Genomic DNA, 17,364 nt, shown 5'->3' with positions numbered 1-17,364 from the left:
TATGCTGATCACATAACACAATTCAACTAATAGAAAACATACGCAGCCCAGACTTTGTGATACCACTCATGTTAAAAGAGCCTGATACGCGGAGATGGTTATTATAATCATCAGGGCCTAGAATTACAGCTTTCTCTACAATTTTGATCTGTATGGTTCCTTTTTTAAATAATGTAAGCAATCTGCATTCCTAGCTGCCACAAATGATCATCAAATGCCTTTGTACCTCAAGAAACGGGTCTTGGTAAATAACCACTATTGTCCCTTAATTCCAAGGACTATCCGGAATAGGTCAGCCCAGAGAGATATAAGATAATATTGGATCATAAGGACCTTTGATGTTACTCTGTGTCCATTGTTCAGCCAGTTAATAATATATCTGGTTATCATCGACCTGTCTCGCTCTCTCTCTCTGTTTCTCAGTACGACCCAGGTAGAAACGGTTTAGGTCAGACAGGCACGCAACCATGTCTTTATCAGACTAACCCCGTCATTCTGAACGATTGAATGCAAATGATGGCAGCGCGCCATGGTGAGAATAAAACAATCAGAACACCCAGGTCGGGAACATTTCTCCAGAATCTTCTAGGATGCTGTAACATACAGATGAATCAGTTCTGAGTGTAGCCCACTGAAGTTATACACTAGTTTTCTCTTCTGTCTGTCTTTTTGTGAATCAAGAGCTCCACCTCTCCTAAAGTTGTCACGAGTCGAGGAACTACCTCCTTTCAATGTTCCCTCAATTAGGAGCAAAGCGAGCGTAGTGAGGGACAGCGAGCGGTGAGGACGCCGAGGGAAGAGGCTGACTGAGCATTTAGGAGATATACAGCGAGTTTTAGTTTCAAGGCATGCAGTTTAGATAAATAGGTAGAACAACCACTCCACAAGCTCTACGGATCTGAAAACATTAGAGCAACTCAGGTGTTGATTTAAACAAAACACATTTTAGTGGATTCATTTAGAAATAGAATGGGTTCCAGAAGATACCGTTCGGAGACGCCGGGAGAAGTGAACTACCCATTCTGCGGTATTGGGGTTTGTCTGATAATAATCCTACAGTTGTGTGCTGCATTCAACTTGGACGTGGAAAACCCCACTGTCTACAGCGGACCTAATGGGAGCTACTTCGGATATTCCGTGGAATTTTACTTGACCAATTCTTCAAGGTACGTTTTTTCTTTCTTACTTGGAAGTAATTTTGCAAGTTACTGCAAACATGGCGGGACAAATTAGGCATTTGTTGGTACATTTCATTATAGGCTCCAAGTGGCAAATATGGTCCAAGGAGTTTAGAGGGTTTATTCTCGGGTTCACGCAAATAGCCTATCAACATTTTTTTTTTTACAATAGCCTGCATTTCATAAATCCAATTAATATATATATGGTAATTGCACATTGAATTAGATGTTCTCTTTGATTTTGGTTTGAAATCCATCCTTCACGCGCACTGAAGAAAGGTTGTCCTTATCTAATGACTTGACCAGTGAGTGACCACCCTATGTTAGAATTGGGAATGGCCCGTGCCTCTATATAAAGCGCAAACTTTCCTATTAGAAAAAAGTGTTTTAGTCAGTGTGTTGGCCACATTATTTCCTTTATATGTCAGTGGTAGTTAACTACAGCTTCAATTGTAACTAAGTGGCCTCAAAACAACAATATTGCTAAGATGTACACTTGTTATCATACCTCATTAAGACTTCAGCGCGCACACGCATCAGTTTTAATAGAACACCGTCAGGGCATCTTCCATTTTAGTTCATCTCAGCCGTTGAGATTTCAAGATAACTCTGTTGCATGGGTTTACCTGTGTCAACCCCTTTAAACCAATCGGCATCTGTGAGGTATCCAGTGTGTGTGTGTTTTTTGTCTCAGGTAAAACTGAACAATTTGGGTTTAACAGGCCGATGTTCTTCCACTTTTCTCTTTATAACCTAATTAACACAAATTACACCTAAAAATGTGTGTTCTGCAAGCCGGAGAGCCTGAAGCCTTTAGTTGGAAAGCTGGTCTCTATAATTTAGGTAACATTAGTAATCTGTGATAATTCTATGGGCACTATTAGAATGCTATAGAATATATACATATACGATCAAAAGTGAATATCAAACTGAGATTAAACTCAATAAAGATTACATTTGTGACATATTTGGGAAAACCTTTTCATATAATAGTCTTTAAACTGTAATCTCATTGTCCTAAAATTGGATTTCATTCTGACCTCTAATCTCTCATTGGCTCTAAATGTCAAACAAAGAGCCAATTAGAAGCAGCTTTTCCCCAACTCTGCTGTTTTGATGTGATCACCATCCACCTCTTCCTCCATACCAGACTTATTGGTCTTACTCTGAAATGCTCCTGTGCAATTTAGTGTTATGCCGCTTGGCATTATGGGAATGTGATCTCGATGTCTGTCACAAACATGCTGTGACTATTAGCTCAGCGTCCTGGCATGCAGTGGCTCCATCACATCAGTCCCGTCTATATTGCTGCTGAGATCACTCATTAAGAAGGGCTTAGAGCTTAGTTCAGACTTATTACGGGGTAAACAGACTACTGGAGCAGCACAGTCGATATGTGGTCAGGTAGATAGACTGATAGATAGTCTGAAGACTGACATAGTTGATGATGGAAGGCGCCCGGACGGCCACAATGACATCCATCAAATGACGACATCTGGTCTTTGTATCAATAACCATAGCAACAACAGCTCTTATATCAGTAGGAATGCAGCACAAGGGAAGTAAATGACATGCTGGCAGATTCACAGCTGTGTCGCTGCCATCCTGGGGCTATGTGTGTCAGAATAAGATTGCTTTGACAGAGTCGACCACCACTCATCAGTATGCAGTGTCAGCGACTCAGCCTGGACCTAGCTGTCTGCCCTGTAATTGTAATAATCATTATCCAAAGTGAAGCTAGCAGCTAGCCGGGCCACTGGGGCCAGACGCAATCAGACATCCTGGCTGGCTGTGTTTTTTTACTGTCTCGCCAGCCAGCCAGGGGTTTAGGAGAGGGGCTTTGTGCCGAGTGGGCCGCCAGTGGCTCCAGTTTCTCCTCCCCACTTCACTAGTTCATTCGACTACAGTTCAGACACAGACAGGGTGGGATTCTCCTCCTCACTCACTCCTTTAAGGGGCTGCTGCCATTGGTCTATATTTTTCTACCAAGCAGGGGCTCTAGGTCTAGGAACACTATGATTTAGGACGTGAAGCTGGCAGTCTGTGTCAAGAGTGTATTAAATCCCCTATACCTCCCTCCTTGCCCCCTTCCTCTGGTCTGATGTAATTCTGCAGGGTCTTTAATTTACCCCCCATCCCACCCCCCGTCTCGTGAATGAAGTCACAGCAGCAGCTAGAGCAGCAGTCATCTCTCTGGTCGATGACTTCATCTGAACTTTTAACAGCGGAGACGTCATGGCTAGGGGGAGGAGAGCTAAGACAATGGGTTGGTGAAGAAATTGTCTGCATGAGGGGGATACTAAATTTAGCATGTCTACCCACTGTCTTGTACTCTCACTAATGCTACTGTTCAGATGCTTGCCAAACCAGACACAGGATGAGAGCAAAGTTTAAACCTGGTCTCAAAAATCTATCTTTGACTAAATCAGTACATTTTTTCCCACATTTCACACGTCATTAACATAATCCAGCAGGAAACCGAAACATACGTTTCCAGTTATCACTCGTCTTCTTCTCCGTAAGTTTGATCAGTTATCAGACTGTCGCCCATGTTGTGGCTAGTACGGGAGTAGCTGGAATCCATGGGTGAGGCCAGTCTCTCTGTCTGGGATGGGGGAGGATGTTCTCTGTGCCTGATACAAGATGCACACACAGCACCTCTTTGACCTGTACCTGTAGGATAAACTCTTCTCTGGAAAACATAAAGCACACGCCAAAGACTCTTCTCGTGGCCAGCTGTTTGAAGAGTCCTTTCTCTCTCTGTTTTATTTAGGACAATAGTAGCATAGGCCTACGGAAACACACAAAAGTGAGAAAGGGCGAGACAGAGCGTTATCATACATTCATCTCCCACCCTACTACACACAGACAGACTTTCTCTGTCACTGATAGCGTGGCTCCATGAGTGTATGTGTGTCTGATTCCTGTCATGCCCCCTGGCCTGGTCTAATAGAATTAAGTAAGCTAGCGGACAGAGAGGACACTAGCCCTGCAATGAGACCACCGTGGTAGACTGCCTGAGAATAGGGTTCATGAACTGTGTGTGAGGGCCCTTGTCAGTTAGACACCGACAAGACCTTATTTATGGTCCCCTGTATGTAGAGTCTACAGAGAGAAGTAGCAGCACAGTATGGGGCCTTGTAAGGACAGGTCTTCTCCTCAACCTGACTTGGCTCTATGAATCTCAGCGAGGCCACAGCAGATCCACCGGGCTGAGAAGCAAGGTCCACTGGGCTGAGAAGGAAACTGCATAATACCTCTCCATCCATCCAGCAACAGCAGAAGCACATTCCTCCTTCCCTGTTTCTGGAGCCAGACAGGGATTCAGGGTGTGGACTGTTAACATGGCTGAGGTCAGAGGTCAGACTATAGATGACAGGCCTGGCTGTCCGGGAGTGTTTCTGTCTGGACCGATCGATGTTTGCTTCTGGACCGTATATTTATGTTATTTATCCCAATAACCGCAGGTAGTCCTGTCCGTCGAGAAAAGACGATATATCAAGAGACAATTTTAACTTGGATGAAGTGAGATAATGTGAACCCTAGGAAGAGTAGCATCTGCAAAAAGCTAATGGTGATCCAAAGAAATAAATACTCTGGGAATCACAAATGTTGTGGGCTGAGCAGAACGGGGTCTGTCTGTCTCTGTCTTTCTTGTGGGTCTGGTGTAGTTATGTACAGATTGCATTGGAAGGCAGCCATAAGGAGATATTTAGTCATGGATGCCTCTGATGATGATGACACTGTTCCCCATCCCATCCATCCCTACTACGTGTTTGAGATGGGCTTGGTGGTGTTCTCCGTTAGATCATGGATAGTTTAACTGTGTCGTACCCAGATCGAGGTCAGGTCATCGATCATGTTGGTCACTTCCTGGAGTTTACCCTCTTAAATAAGGTTTGTGCTAAACCAATATTGATACTGGAAACGGGGGCTGTGTTAGCTGCTAAAACAGAAATATTTTCTGTGTCTGCATTGTCTCCCTCACCATATGATCAAGCAGATTTCTGGTATTGTTTTCATTTTTGCTATTTTCTTTTGTGACATTCTGTTTATGAATCACAGTTCATGTGAGGGGTGGACGTTGTTGAAATTGGGCCTGTGTATTTGGGTTGCCAAGGTATTCTTCACTCAGGTTCTCTGCTCTGCGATTAGCTGCTTTTCATGGCCCTCTGTGTTGGACAATGGGGCTCTTTGTGTGAATGTTTGCTGTTTTCCATCTGAGAAACTTTCCATGTGACTCCCATGTTCTTTATTTATTTATTCCCTTTTTTAAAGGCCTATTTGAGACTTTGTCTGTTCTCGCAGAATGACCAGAGGTTGGTCTGGTCATTCTGTATTATTATTATAATAATAATAATAATAATTTGGGGGTGCTTATATTTGTCCTGTTACACACAAGTGTGTAATAAAAATGCGTATTTTTGCATATCCCAACTCCGCCAGGGAATGCCTTACTCAAGGGCACAGTGACATTTATATATTTTTTGCCTTGTCAGCCCTGGTATTCAAACCAGCAACCTTTCGGTTTTCTGTGCAAACGCTCTAACCTCAAGGCTACCTGCTGCCCCAGTGTGTTGTTTTGAAGGTTAATGGTGACATGCTTAGCCTGCTGACCGGGGCCCTGAAACACCCCAGGAATCTTTAACTGCCAGCAGTCCTGGTTTCTTTAGCCCTATTAGGGTCAAAAAGGGACTCCGTTCATTGTACAGACTTGTAATGGCACTCTCCTTTTGGGGAAATGGATCTAGCCAGACCAAACATTGGAATCAAAATAGAGTTATTGCCATTCCAGTTCAGATTCAAATCTTGAATTACAATTGTAGTATTTATTAGGATTCCCATTACTCTTCCTGGGCTCCACACAGGAATAAAACAATTACATCAAAACAACAGTCTACATCATAAATAAAATTGCATTATTACTCTAATACAACTTTAATATAACATTTACAATATTAAAATGATACAATGCTTGTGTGTTTGTAGAGCGTGTGTGTGTGTGTGTGAAATGGAATTGACCACAATGCTGCTACTCTCGCGGTCAATGTTTGCACAAGGGGGTACTTGTGAGACAACAGGGACAATTTGTGTTCAGACAGCTGTGGTGAATGAGAGGGGATCAGAGACTCTCCTTCCGTCAGCCCCACTGTCTTTCCCTTTAGAGGTATAAAGGATTGGACCCCCCTTGGTGGTCACTGTGGAGAGGTGTGAATGGCCTGGTGCTAAAAACATCCATCATTGTGTTTTGGGGGTCTGTGGTGGTGTGTGACTAGGGGTTTGGAGATTTTTTTGGGGGGCTGGGGGTGGGTAGCAATTTGGCATCAGGAAAATATAGTCTCTCTAACCTCAGCTCCATGTTTACGGTGTTTGAAATGACCAACTTGCCACTTGTGAAACCCTTGCTGCAGTGAAATGACATTGCTGGTGGTTTTGCTGAAAGAGCCACAGTGCTTAGAATGAGCCACAGTGCTTAGAATGAGCTATGTCTCTAAAACATCGAGCTATGTCTCTAACCCACTGTTCCTATGCCATCATTGAAAATAAGAATTTGTTCTTAACTGACTTGCCTAGTTAAATAAAGGTTAAATGTAAGTCGCTCTGGATAAGGGCGTCTACTAAATGACTTAAAATGTAAAAATGTAAAAAAAAAGAGAGATTTATTTAGATTTTTTTTACACCTTTATATAACTAGGCAAGTCAGTTAACTTCTCTGGGATAGGTGGGACGGTAGCGTCCCACCTATCCCAGAAAAAATGTAGCGCACCAAATTCAAATATATTACTATAAAATCAATCTTTCATGAAATCACACATAAAGGTCACCAAATTAAAGCTACACATGTTGTGAATCCAGCCAACATGTCTGATTTCAAAAACGATTTACGGGGAAAGCACACCAAACAATTATGTTAGCTCAGTACATAGCCACAGAAAAACAGCAAATGATAGGAGCAAATGATAGGAGTCACAAAAAGCAGAAATAAAAAATTAATCACTAACCTTTAATGATCTTCATCAGATGACACTCATAGGACATCATGTTACACAATACATTTATGTTTTGTTCGTTAATGTGCATATTTATATCCACAAATCTCGGTTTACATTGGCGCCATGTTCAGAAATGCCTCCAAAATATCCGGAGTAATTGCAGAGAGCCACGTCAAATAACAGAAATACTCATCATAAACTGAAAGATACATGTTTTACACAGAATTAAAGATACACTTGTTCTTAATGCAACCGCTGTGTCAGATTTAAAAAATACTTTACGTAAAAAGCACACCATGCAATAATGAGACAGCACTCAGATTTAACAAAATTTCTCCGCCATGTTGGAGTCAACAGAAATACGAAACTAGATCATAAATATTCCCTTACCTTTGATTATGTTCATCAGAATGCACTGCTAGGAATCCTAGTTCCACAATAAATCGTTGTTTTGTTCGATAATGTCCATTACTTATGTCCAATTAGCTACTTTTGCTAGCATGTGTAGTACACGTGTCCAAACGCTCGCGCAGATGCAGGCAAACGTCAGACTAAAACTTTTTAAAGTTATATTACAAGTCGAATAAACTGGTCAAACTTAGTAGAGAATCAATCTTCAGGATGTTGTTATCATTTATATCCAATAAGGTTCCAACCGGAGAATTCTTTTCAGTCTCTATAAGTAATGGAACGCATGGCGATATCATGAGGAATGCGCGTGACCAAGAACTGGCAATCTGCCAGACCACTGACTCAAACACCTCCCATCCGGTCCCACATCACACTAGAGGCTTCATTCAGCGTTCTACAGACTGTTGACATCTAGTGGAAAGCGTAGGAAGTGCAAACAGATCCATATATTACAGGGAATTGAATAGGCGATGAGTTTAACAATGACCAGTCCCAGAATTCTCACTTCCTGTTTGGATTTTTCTCAGGTTTTTGCCTGCCATATGAGTTCTGTTATACTCACAGACATCATTGAAACAGTTTTAGAAACTTCAGAGTGTTTTATATCCAATAGTAATAATACTATGCATATATTAGTATCTGGGACAGAGTAGGAGGCAGTTCACTATGGGCACGCAATTCATTCAAAAGTGAAAAAGCTGCCCCCTATATCAAAGAAGTTAAGAACAAATTCTTATTTTCAATGACGGTCTAGGAACAGTGGGTTAACTGCCTTGTTCAGGGGCAGAACGACAGATTTTTACCTTGTCAGCTCAGGGATTCGATCTTGCAACCTTTCAGTTACTAGTCCAACGCTCTAACCACTAGGCCACCTGCCACCCCATTAACATTGAGCCCATAATCACAAATCAGCTCATAATCACAAATCAAGTCTAAAGCAATCCAAACCACAGATGTATTTGTTTTACAATGGAACTGAGGGTATCTGGGTTCATCGTTAACTACCCTGTATCAGAGCCATGGAATACATGAAGACGAATGGGAAAATCCACCCATATTTCAAAGATCAGTGTCGCTGTATGTTAGAGTACAGAGGACTGGCAGACTGCACTGACTAAGTCACTCTGGATAAGAGCATCTGCTAAATTACCAAAATATAAATGTAAAATGTATTCACCAGTGCTGCTTTCTCCCTGTCACTAATACTAAACAGCAGTGTAGTGTAGTTAGTTAGCTCTCTGCACCTGGGACATCAGGCTGCTGAATAGCCACCACTAGTCAGCGACCTACTGGTGCAGTTGTTAATATGTATATTATTACTTTTTAAAATAAAAAATGGTATTGTTTTTATCTCATTTGGTCCCCACACCCCCTCATTGGTCATGCTTCTCCCCCTATGGTCATCCCCCACCCCCTCATTGGTCATGCTTCTCCCCCTATGGTCATCCCACCCCCCCCCCTCCCATTGGTCATGCTTCTCCCCCTATGGTCATCCCCCACCCCCTCATTGGTCATGCTTCTCCCCCTATGGTCATCCCCCACCCCCTCATTGGTCATGCTTCTCCCCCTATGGTCATTCCCCACCCCCTCATTGGTCATGCTTCTCCCCCTATGGTCATCCCCCACCCCCTCATTGGTCATGATTCTCCCCCTATGGTCATCCCCCACCCCCTAAACAGTCTTTACTCTGCCTCCACCCCAATGGACATTTATTTATTCATCTCTGCTACTGTTGTTATTATGTATATAGAGCTATTTCTATTGTTGTTTTTATTACCATTTTCATTATTTTATTTCACTTAGTCCTGCAGGTTGGAGCTCCAAGCCTAAGATTTTCACCGTACCCTGCAATCACACCTGCAACCCTGTACATGTGACTATTAAACACTGAATCTGAATCTGCTGTTGACTTGCAGGTCTCCTGCTGTACTGAACTAACGTCCTTTGGGAGGAAATGTTTTTGCAGTGACATTTAAGATCCGGTTTTGGAGAGGGGGGATGTTTATCAGATCAACATTGGGGGGGGGGGGGGGGGGGGGGGTCGTTTTTGTTGTAACTGCTGCTGTTGAAGTACAGTACTCAAAATGGGAGTGTGAGACAAACAAGGTTTTAACCTGGTTGCTGGGCAGTTTGGTTTTGGAAATTTGGGGTAAATTTATAGAACGAAAACCATAATGAGATTGGAACTCTTCTATACCCCTCAAAATAAGAATTTTCAGAGCAGGTTCCTACCTCATTTACAGTAATTAGGTTTCTACTGTAGCAGCTGACTGTATGGCTATATTAGTACCATTTGGGATGCAGCCTATGAATGAGTGTTCTGTACAGTGTTCTCTCTTTCAGCATTAGCCATCCCAGCAGACACTGCTACTCTCATCATCTCCCTCTGTGTCTGGCCCAGAGGAGTAAGAAGGTCCTGGACAGCAGTACTGAGCGTGTGTGTGTGTGTAGAACTGAATGGATGACCAGACAGAATAGCAGTTGGGAGACAGTCCGTCTCCTGGTCTGGCCTTGGCTTGGACCGAACCGAAGATCGTGTGTCAGACTGAAGGCCGTGTGTCATGGCTCTACACGGTCCAAAATAATTTGTTATTATAGTACAGCACATTTAACTGGTATTCCCCTCCACAGTGACACAGTCAGTGAGTCATAAATAGCTCCAGTAATTCGGTCTAGTGATAATGTGACAATGTCATATTTGGTGTTTTTGTGACGATCCCATTTGACAGTTTGTTGGCATTGCTGACTGAAGACTCTCCTCTTGTACAGTAATGCATTATCTTAAGTGTATTTGCGTCAGTCCGCCAAGGCTGTGCGGCAGCCGGTTCCTCAACGCGGAAGAGGAAAACGTCGCTGCTGTAACGGTTTACTCGTTGTGTTTGGGCGCAAGCCAGATCTCAATATCTGCTGCTGGGGAGAGAGAGAGAGAGGAAGGGAGATGAGGGGAGGAAGGTCAAGAGCTCCACAGATTCAGTTTGAGTCACTGTACTTGAGTTAGTTCGGTTTCCCCTTGTTGTGAGGAGAGGATTTTGACGAGTTAGTTGAGTGACTGCATGTTTGTGATCTTGTTCAGATAGTCCCATCCCAAGCTGAGGTTTGGACCAACGCTTTTGAAGGCTGTTCTACTTATTATTTGTAACTGTTTGTGGAGCACAGGGCCTCAACCAACCCACTAGCACAGATTGGGAAATAGACACACAATACTTAGTGGAAATTTGGCATAGTAACTGCACAGAAAAAGTTGTGTCCAGTACACAATTTTGTATACAGTGCAATTCAATTACAGATAGAGAGTGGGTTGCTTAGATAGATTACCCAAATTACAAAATTACATATTGGTTTCCTTACCCTGTAAGCAGTCAATGGACAAGGTATGACAGCAATCCATGCGCATGTGGAAACAAATTTCCAATAAGTATTTTATGTCTATTTCACAATCTGTGGTTAAGGTCCTCTGCTCCACAGGAGGAGGGAGGTTGTTCGGAGAGGGTGTGTGTGCATATAACAATCCAAACATTGTGTGTTCGAATCACATCTTGGACAACTTTAGCATTTTAGCTAATCACCAACTTTGTAACTAGTTACTACTTTTTAACTATGTAACTATCATGTTACCTAACCTTGTTGCCTCAACAGTACATCTTGAGCTAACTTTTCTGTTGGCAGTTTTCCTTTTTTCCTTCTTTACATTTTTTTAAACCTTTATTTAACAAGGCAAGTCAGTTAAGAACAAATTCTTATTTACAATGACGGCTTACACCGGCCAAACCTGGACGATGCTGGGCCAATTGTGCTCCGCACTATGGGACTCCCAATCATGGGTGGTTGTGATACAGCCTGGATTCAAACCAGGGTGTCTGTAGTGACGCCTCAAGCACTGAGATGCAGTGCCTTAGACCGCTGCGCTACTCGGGAGCCCAGGGCAGTTTTCTTGACTGTATTCTAGGTGATTCCTGCCTTCTTAATTTAATGGCTCCAGTCCTCCTGCCCTTTTTCCAATCTTTACATCATATGTAGGCCTACCAGTTCCCTGGGCGTCTGTCTGTGCCTTACCATTCCCATTGCATCCAGGGTTAACGACTGCAGGTGGTGACTGCAGCCATCCGGCCCGCCGCTGGGATGCCAACAAAATGTCAATGTGTTTTTTCCCGGCTGGCTTAAAGCAATTATAATAGTGTTCAAGTGACATAAGCTTTGCAGCTGGGAGGAAGACTAACTGTGGAATGGGTAAAAAGCTGTGTTTGGGTGGCAAGGGGGCGAGAGGAATTTGGCTTCTGGCTGCCTCTCTAACCTCATCAGAAACTCCATTGGGTTAAGCCTGGGAAGATCAATGGAAGATTAGCAGTTTCCATCATTTATTTATTACTCCTTAATTTGTCAACCCTGTATAAATAGTGGCAGCAACCAGTGGAATTATTGCCTCGCTTATGTATCGTTTAACATTTCTGCTGATTGCAGAAGCAATCATTTATACTGAGGAGTCTGTTTATGGCCTCAACACTAGCAGCCTAAATTAATTTAATGCTGGAACCATCAGACTGAGGTTGGTTGGGGTCGTTAGTGTGTTTCTGATGGCGTAGGTGGGTCTCGCGTTGGGAAATGCAGAGAAGCCACAAATGTTTTTCTTGTGTACACTCATTCCCAACAATATTCCCAGCAGTAGATTGCTCAAGGTCTCCTTATTAAATGTTGGCTATGCTGTAGTTTTTTTTATCGCAACATGAAAACATGCTGCCAAAAAACAATATATTTGTTTCTGAAAATATGTCCAAATTGTTCAATGAAAAGTATCCTTCCTATGATGGCACTACTGTGGGTTTCTAGGCTTGGCTGAGATGCACTGTCTGACCTAGAGGTCGACCAATTATGATTTTTCAACGCCGATACCGATTATTGGAGGACCAAAAAAAGCCGATACCGATGAATCGGACGATTTTTATTTATTTATTTATTTATAATAATGACAATTACAACAATACTGAATGAACACTTTTATTTTAACTTAATATAATACATCAATAAAATCAATTTAGCCTCAAATAAATAATGAAACGTGTTCAATTTGGTTTAAATAATGCAAAAACAATGTGTTGGAGAAGAAAGTAAAAGTACAATATGTGCTATGTAAAAAAGGTAATGTTTAAGTTCCTTGCTCAGAACATGAGAACATATGAAAGCTGGTGGTCCTTTTAACATGAGTCTTCAATATTCCCAGGTATGAAGTTTTAGGTTGTAGTTATTATAGGACTATTTCTCTATATACCATTTGTATTTCATATACCTTTGACTATTGGATGTTCTTATAGGCACTTTAGTATTGCCAGTGTAACAGTATAGCTTCCGTCCCTGTCCTAGCCCCTACCTGGGCTCGAACCAGGAACACATCGACAAACAGCCACCGTCGAAGCATCGTTACCCATGCAGAGCAAGGGGAACAACCACGCCAAGTCTCAGAGCGAGTGACGTTTGAAACGCTATTAGCGCGCACCCCGCTAACTAGCTAGCCATTTCACATCGGTTACGCCAGCCTAATCTCGGGAGTTGATAGGCGTGAAGTCATAAACAGCTCAATGCTTGAAGCACAGGGAAGAGCTGCTGGCAAACGCACGAAAGTGCTGTTTGAATGAATGCTTACGAGCCTGCTGCTGCCTACCACCGCTCGGTGGTAATTATCACATAATAACACACAGAACTACGAGCCTTAGGTTATTAATATGGTCAAATCCGTAAACTATCATTAAGAAAACAAAACGTTTATTCTTTCAGTGAAATTAGGAACCGCACATCTGTATCTCAAAGCCATATCAAATATCATGGTTGTAAAATAGTTGCTATTGAGAAACAAAAAATTACAGGAATCATGAGGATAATGTTCGACCAAATCATGGTTTTTGCCGCCCAATAAATAGGACGTTTTGAGTGAGGTGACTATGTAGAATGTGCTTTTTCCACATTTATAGGCACCCTTTTAGTTTTTTGGATCTTGGCTGTCTAACTGATGACAGTCGAAGCAGATCTCTTTGCTGATGCCGGGTTGGACTTTGAATGTAAGCTTGCATGACCTCAGCCCAGCCTATCAGAAAACAGGGCTGGCCCAGCTTGGTAGTGGGACTGGACGTTGCCCACTGATCAGTCCAAATGCTCATTATAGATTAGTATAACAGAAAAATATTGCCAACATCTTAGAATCTTAACAGGCACATGGGCTGTGTCAGCCATGTCACCTTTTTTCATTGTTTTACTTGTATAAGTAAAAATATATATATATTTTCCGGTCAATTTCGAGCAGCCCATCTGGCAATTGCCAGAAGGCCAATCTGCCCCTGCTTGGCATATTAAACCTCATATAATGTGGAACTCTTAGTTCTTTTCTGAATCTCTGAGATCACTCATTCAAATTCTGATGTAGATATTGTAATGATGTCTCCCTGAGTTCCTAAAACAGTCAACGACATTCTCTGTAGATTTGAAAGTGCCTGGTGTATGCATGAAGCATCCGAAATGACTGCCCCTTTCCACTACACCTCCCCTCTGCTCTGTCTTAATCCTCAGAGGGCCAGACGGTCTCCTCCCTCCATATACACATAAAGCCGTTTCTAAATCCAGCAATCAGCCAACTACACTTAGGCCTTAATGAAAATGCTAATGCTAGCTAGACTGATCCCCTGCCAGATAAAGGCCCATTAAATGCTAATTGTTCCTTATTTACAATACTTTCAGATCACTATCAAGGTGTGAGTGGGTGTGTGGGTGGTGAGGTAGTGAAAACACACCCCCTGTTTCCAGTTTGCTGATGAAAGCCGTTTCCCCTCATTTTGTTGTTTCCTGAGTTTTTTCCCTTTGAAATGATATCCTCACTGAATACTGTTGGCCTGTATTCAGATCAGATTCTCAATAGGTGTAGTAAGCCTACTTTCTTTGGCTTGTTTTTCCCCCCGCTTACTGTCTTTGTTTGAATTTACACTGGACAAGGATTTGTAAAAAAACAAATATTCGACTGTACTCATGCAAATTTTTTACATCTTCAAATTATGCAATATTGAATTACATTTGTTGAAAGTGTCTTACTCAAAAGTCCAGCCAAAACGTATGTGTTTATCTTTCTAGGAGTTGAAGAAAGCAAAAGGTGACTTTTTCTCTGTGGATCTGAATGTTTGCGTCGGAGTCATCTCTTCCTGTCATAACAAGCACTGAAATATGAATGGCCAAATCAGATCCCCTCAGCATTGTGGTCTATTCATTAACAAATGATGAACCAAAAAATATGCTATGGAGTTCATATGAACACATTTTTGCCAAACTTCTCTGTGTGTTTAGAAATGTGAAGAGGGAATCAATCCGTGACGGCGAAGGTTCTCTGGGATTTCCATTATTCTACAGGTGGAGCACCATTAGCTGCTCTTCAGGGAGCTTCCCTCCTCAGTACACACACGGCCGGAAACCGGTAAACTCTCTCTCTCTCTCTGAGCCAGATGGCCATGTTTTTAGTTCCCTATTCAAAATAAAAAAAACGATGGATTTCTGCCCTTCATTTTGGTTGGGTTGCTCTGTATCTCTTTAGAGATAATGCGACCAGTCAGACCACCACTGGTTATAGTGTGACATTAAATCCATATCCTCAGATTCATGCCCTTGCCCTGTGTTAGGCCTCAGTATGTTTTCAACACCATAAGGTTTAGCTGACACCTACTCCTTCCAGGCTCTCAGTTTGTAGTCTCCTACAAACTTTGATTCTATGCAGAAAGTATTAAAGTCATGGCCAATGTCTAAATCCTAACTAAGACACTGTGGCAAGGATGACCAAAGATGTTTGACTAAAGCTGGTTTCAGAGTCCAGGGTGGCTCCTTTGGACTCTGTCTGGACCCTGCTGGGTAGTTGTCCCCTGAGGGAAGATGTTAAACATAGCGGTACCGTAAACTACCTCACATCATTGGGTGACTGACCTGGAGCAGGAAAGGGTGTGCTCTTCCTGTGTTTTAGGAAGACCCCTCAGGCTCTACTCCACTCATTGCCCTTTTCTCTTCCCTCTGTCTTCTGCCCACTTCACTGTCCAGCACCATGCCAGTGGTGATAGGATAATTGGAGCCGCAATGAGATAATGGCTACACTGTGCTGGTTCAGCCAGACTGTCTACTGGAAAAATGTCTGTCAATTTAGCCATGGCTCTTAGTCCTGGTTCAGTGGTTCGTCTCAAAGTTCTCATTCACAAGCATTTCACTACACCCGCAATAACATCTGCTAAATATGTGTATGTGACCAATAAAATGTTATTTGATTCCGTGGCTGTCTTTGTTTCTCAGTCATTGAATATTCTGTCCTTGTGATCTTTAGCCTGGTTGGCTGGTCCTCAGACTCACCTGTAAGACCACGTGTTGCTTGGGTTCATGCTATCCGGGATCCTTGGGACGTCCATACCCCCCATTGAAGTTGACATTTAAAATGGTGAAGGTAAGGGTTAGGTAAGGGTAGGGATTATGGTTAGGGTTTAGGGTAGGGACTTTCCAAGGATCTCGAATAGCACTTATCCTGTTGCTGGTGGATCTGGTGAAGGGGTTCTTTGTTCTGGCTTTACGTTTACCACAGGGTTACAGCAGCTAGTTGTCTGTCCCAGACCTGTCTTTACTTTTACCACAGGGTTACAGCAGCTAGTTGTCTGTCCCAGACCTGGCTTTACGTTTACCACAGGGTTACAGCAGCTAAATGTCTGTCCCAGACCGGTCTTTACGTTTACCACAGGGTTACAGCAGCTAGTTGTCTGTCCCAAACCTGTCTTTACGTTTACCACAGGGTTACAGCAGCTTGTTGTCTGTCCCAGACCTGGCTTTACGTTTACCACAGGGTTACAGCAGCTAAATGTCTGTCCCAGACCGGTCTTTACGTTTACCACAGGGTTACAGCAGCTAGATGTCTGTCCCAGACCGGTCTTTACGTTTACCACAGGGTTACAGCAGCTAAATGTCTGTCCCAGACCAGTCTTTACGTTTACCACAGGGTTACAGCAGCTAAATGTCTGTCCCAGACCGGTCTTTACGTTTACCACAGGGTTACAGCAGCTAGTTGTCTGTCCCAGACCTGTCTTTACGTTTACCACAGGGTTACAGCAGCTAGTTGTCTGTCCCAGACCTGTCTTTACGTTTACCACAGGGTTACAGCAGCTAGATGTCTGTCCCAGACCTGTCTTTACGTTTACCACAGGGTTACAGCAGCTAGATGTCTGTCCCAGACCTGGCTTTACGTTTACCACAGGGTTACAGCAGCTAGATGTCTGTACCAGACCTGTCTTTACGTTTACCACAGGGTTACAGCAGCTAGATGTCTGTCCCAGACCTGGCTTTACGTTTACCACAGGGTTACAGCAGCTAGTTGTCTGTCCCAGACCTGGCTTTACGTTTACCACAGGGTTACAGCAGCTAGTTGTCTGTCCCAGACCTGGCTTTACGTTTACCACAGGGTTACAGCAGCTAGATGTCTGTACCAGACCTGTCTTTACGTTTACCACAGGGTTACAGCAGCTAGATGTCTGTCCCAGACCTGGCTTTACGTTTAGCTTACTGCAGGGTTAGATGTGTTAGCTAGATGTCTGTCTAGAGGAACAGGGCCATACAGCTGTTGAAACAACAGTGTGACTCCACTTAGGCTGTTTGCTTTCTTGTTTTCACATCCAATTTGCCCCACGGGGATCTCTCCGTTGTGTGTGTGTGTGTTTGATGGAGAGAGCGGGAGAGAATGTCACATGCGCACATGTTTCAGCAACAATTACACATGGTTACAATATTATGTA

At 43.0% G+C, this 17,364-nt stretch overlaps 1 protein-coding gene across 1 annotated transcript in view; it reads left to right on the top strand.

The window, feature by feature from the left end:
- Nucleotides 1–605: 605 nt before the first annotated feature.
- The window catches only part of LOC129860692 (integrin alpha-5-like), a 52,864-nt gene continuing 36,105 nt past the window's right edge, over nt 606–17,364 (top strand). The window contains exon 1 of the mRNA XM_055931353.1: nt 606–1,166. Within this exon, the coding sequence (XP_055787328.1) occupies nt 970–1,166 (197 nt within the window). The 5' untranslated portion in view covers nt 606–969. The remainder of the gene's footprint in view (nt 1,167–17,364) is intronic.

Source organism: Salvelinus fontinalis, chromosome 8 (genome assembly GCF_029448725.1).
Source record: "Salvelinus fontinalis isolate EN_2023a chromosome 8, ASM2944872v1, whole genome shotgun sequence".
Taxonomy (NCBI): domain Eukaryota; kingdom Metazoa; phylum Chordata; class Actinopteri; order Salmoniformes; family Salmonidae; genus Salvelinus; species Salvelinus fontinalis.
This window is presented reverse-complemented; position numbering and strand designations above follow the sequence as displayed.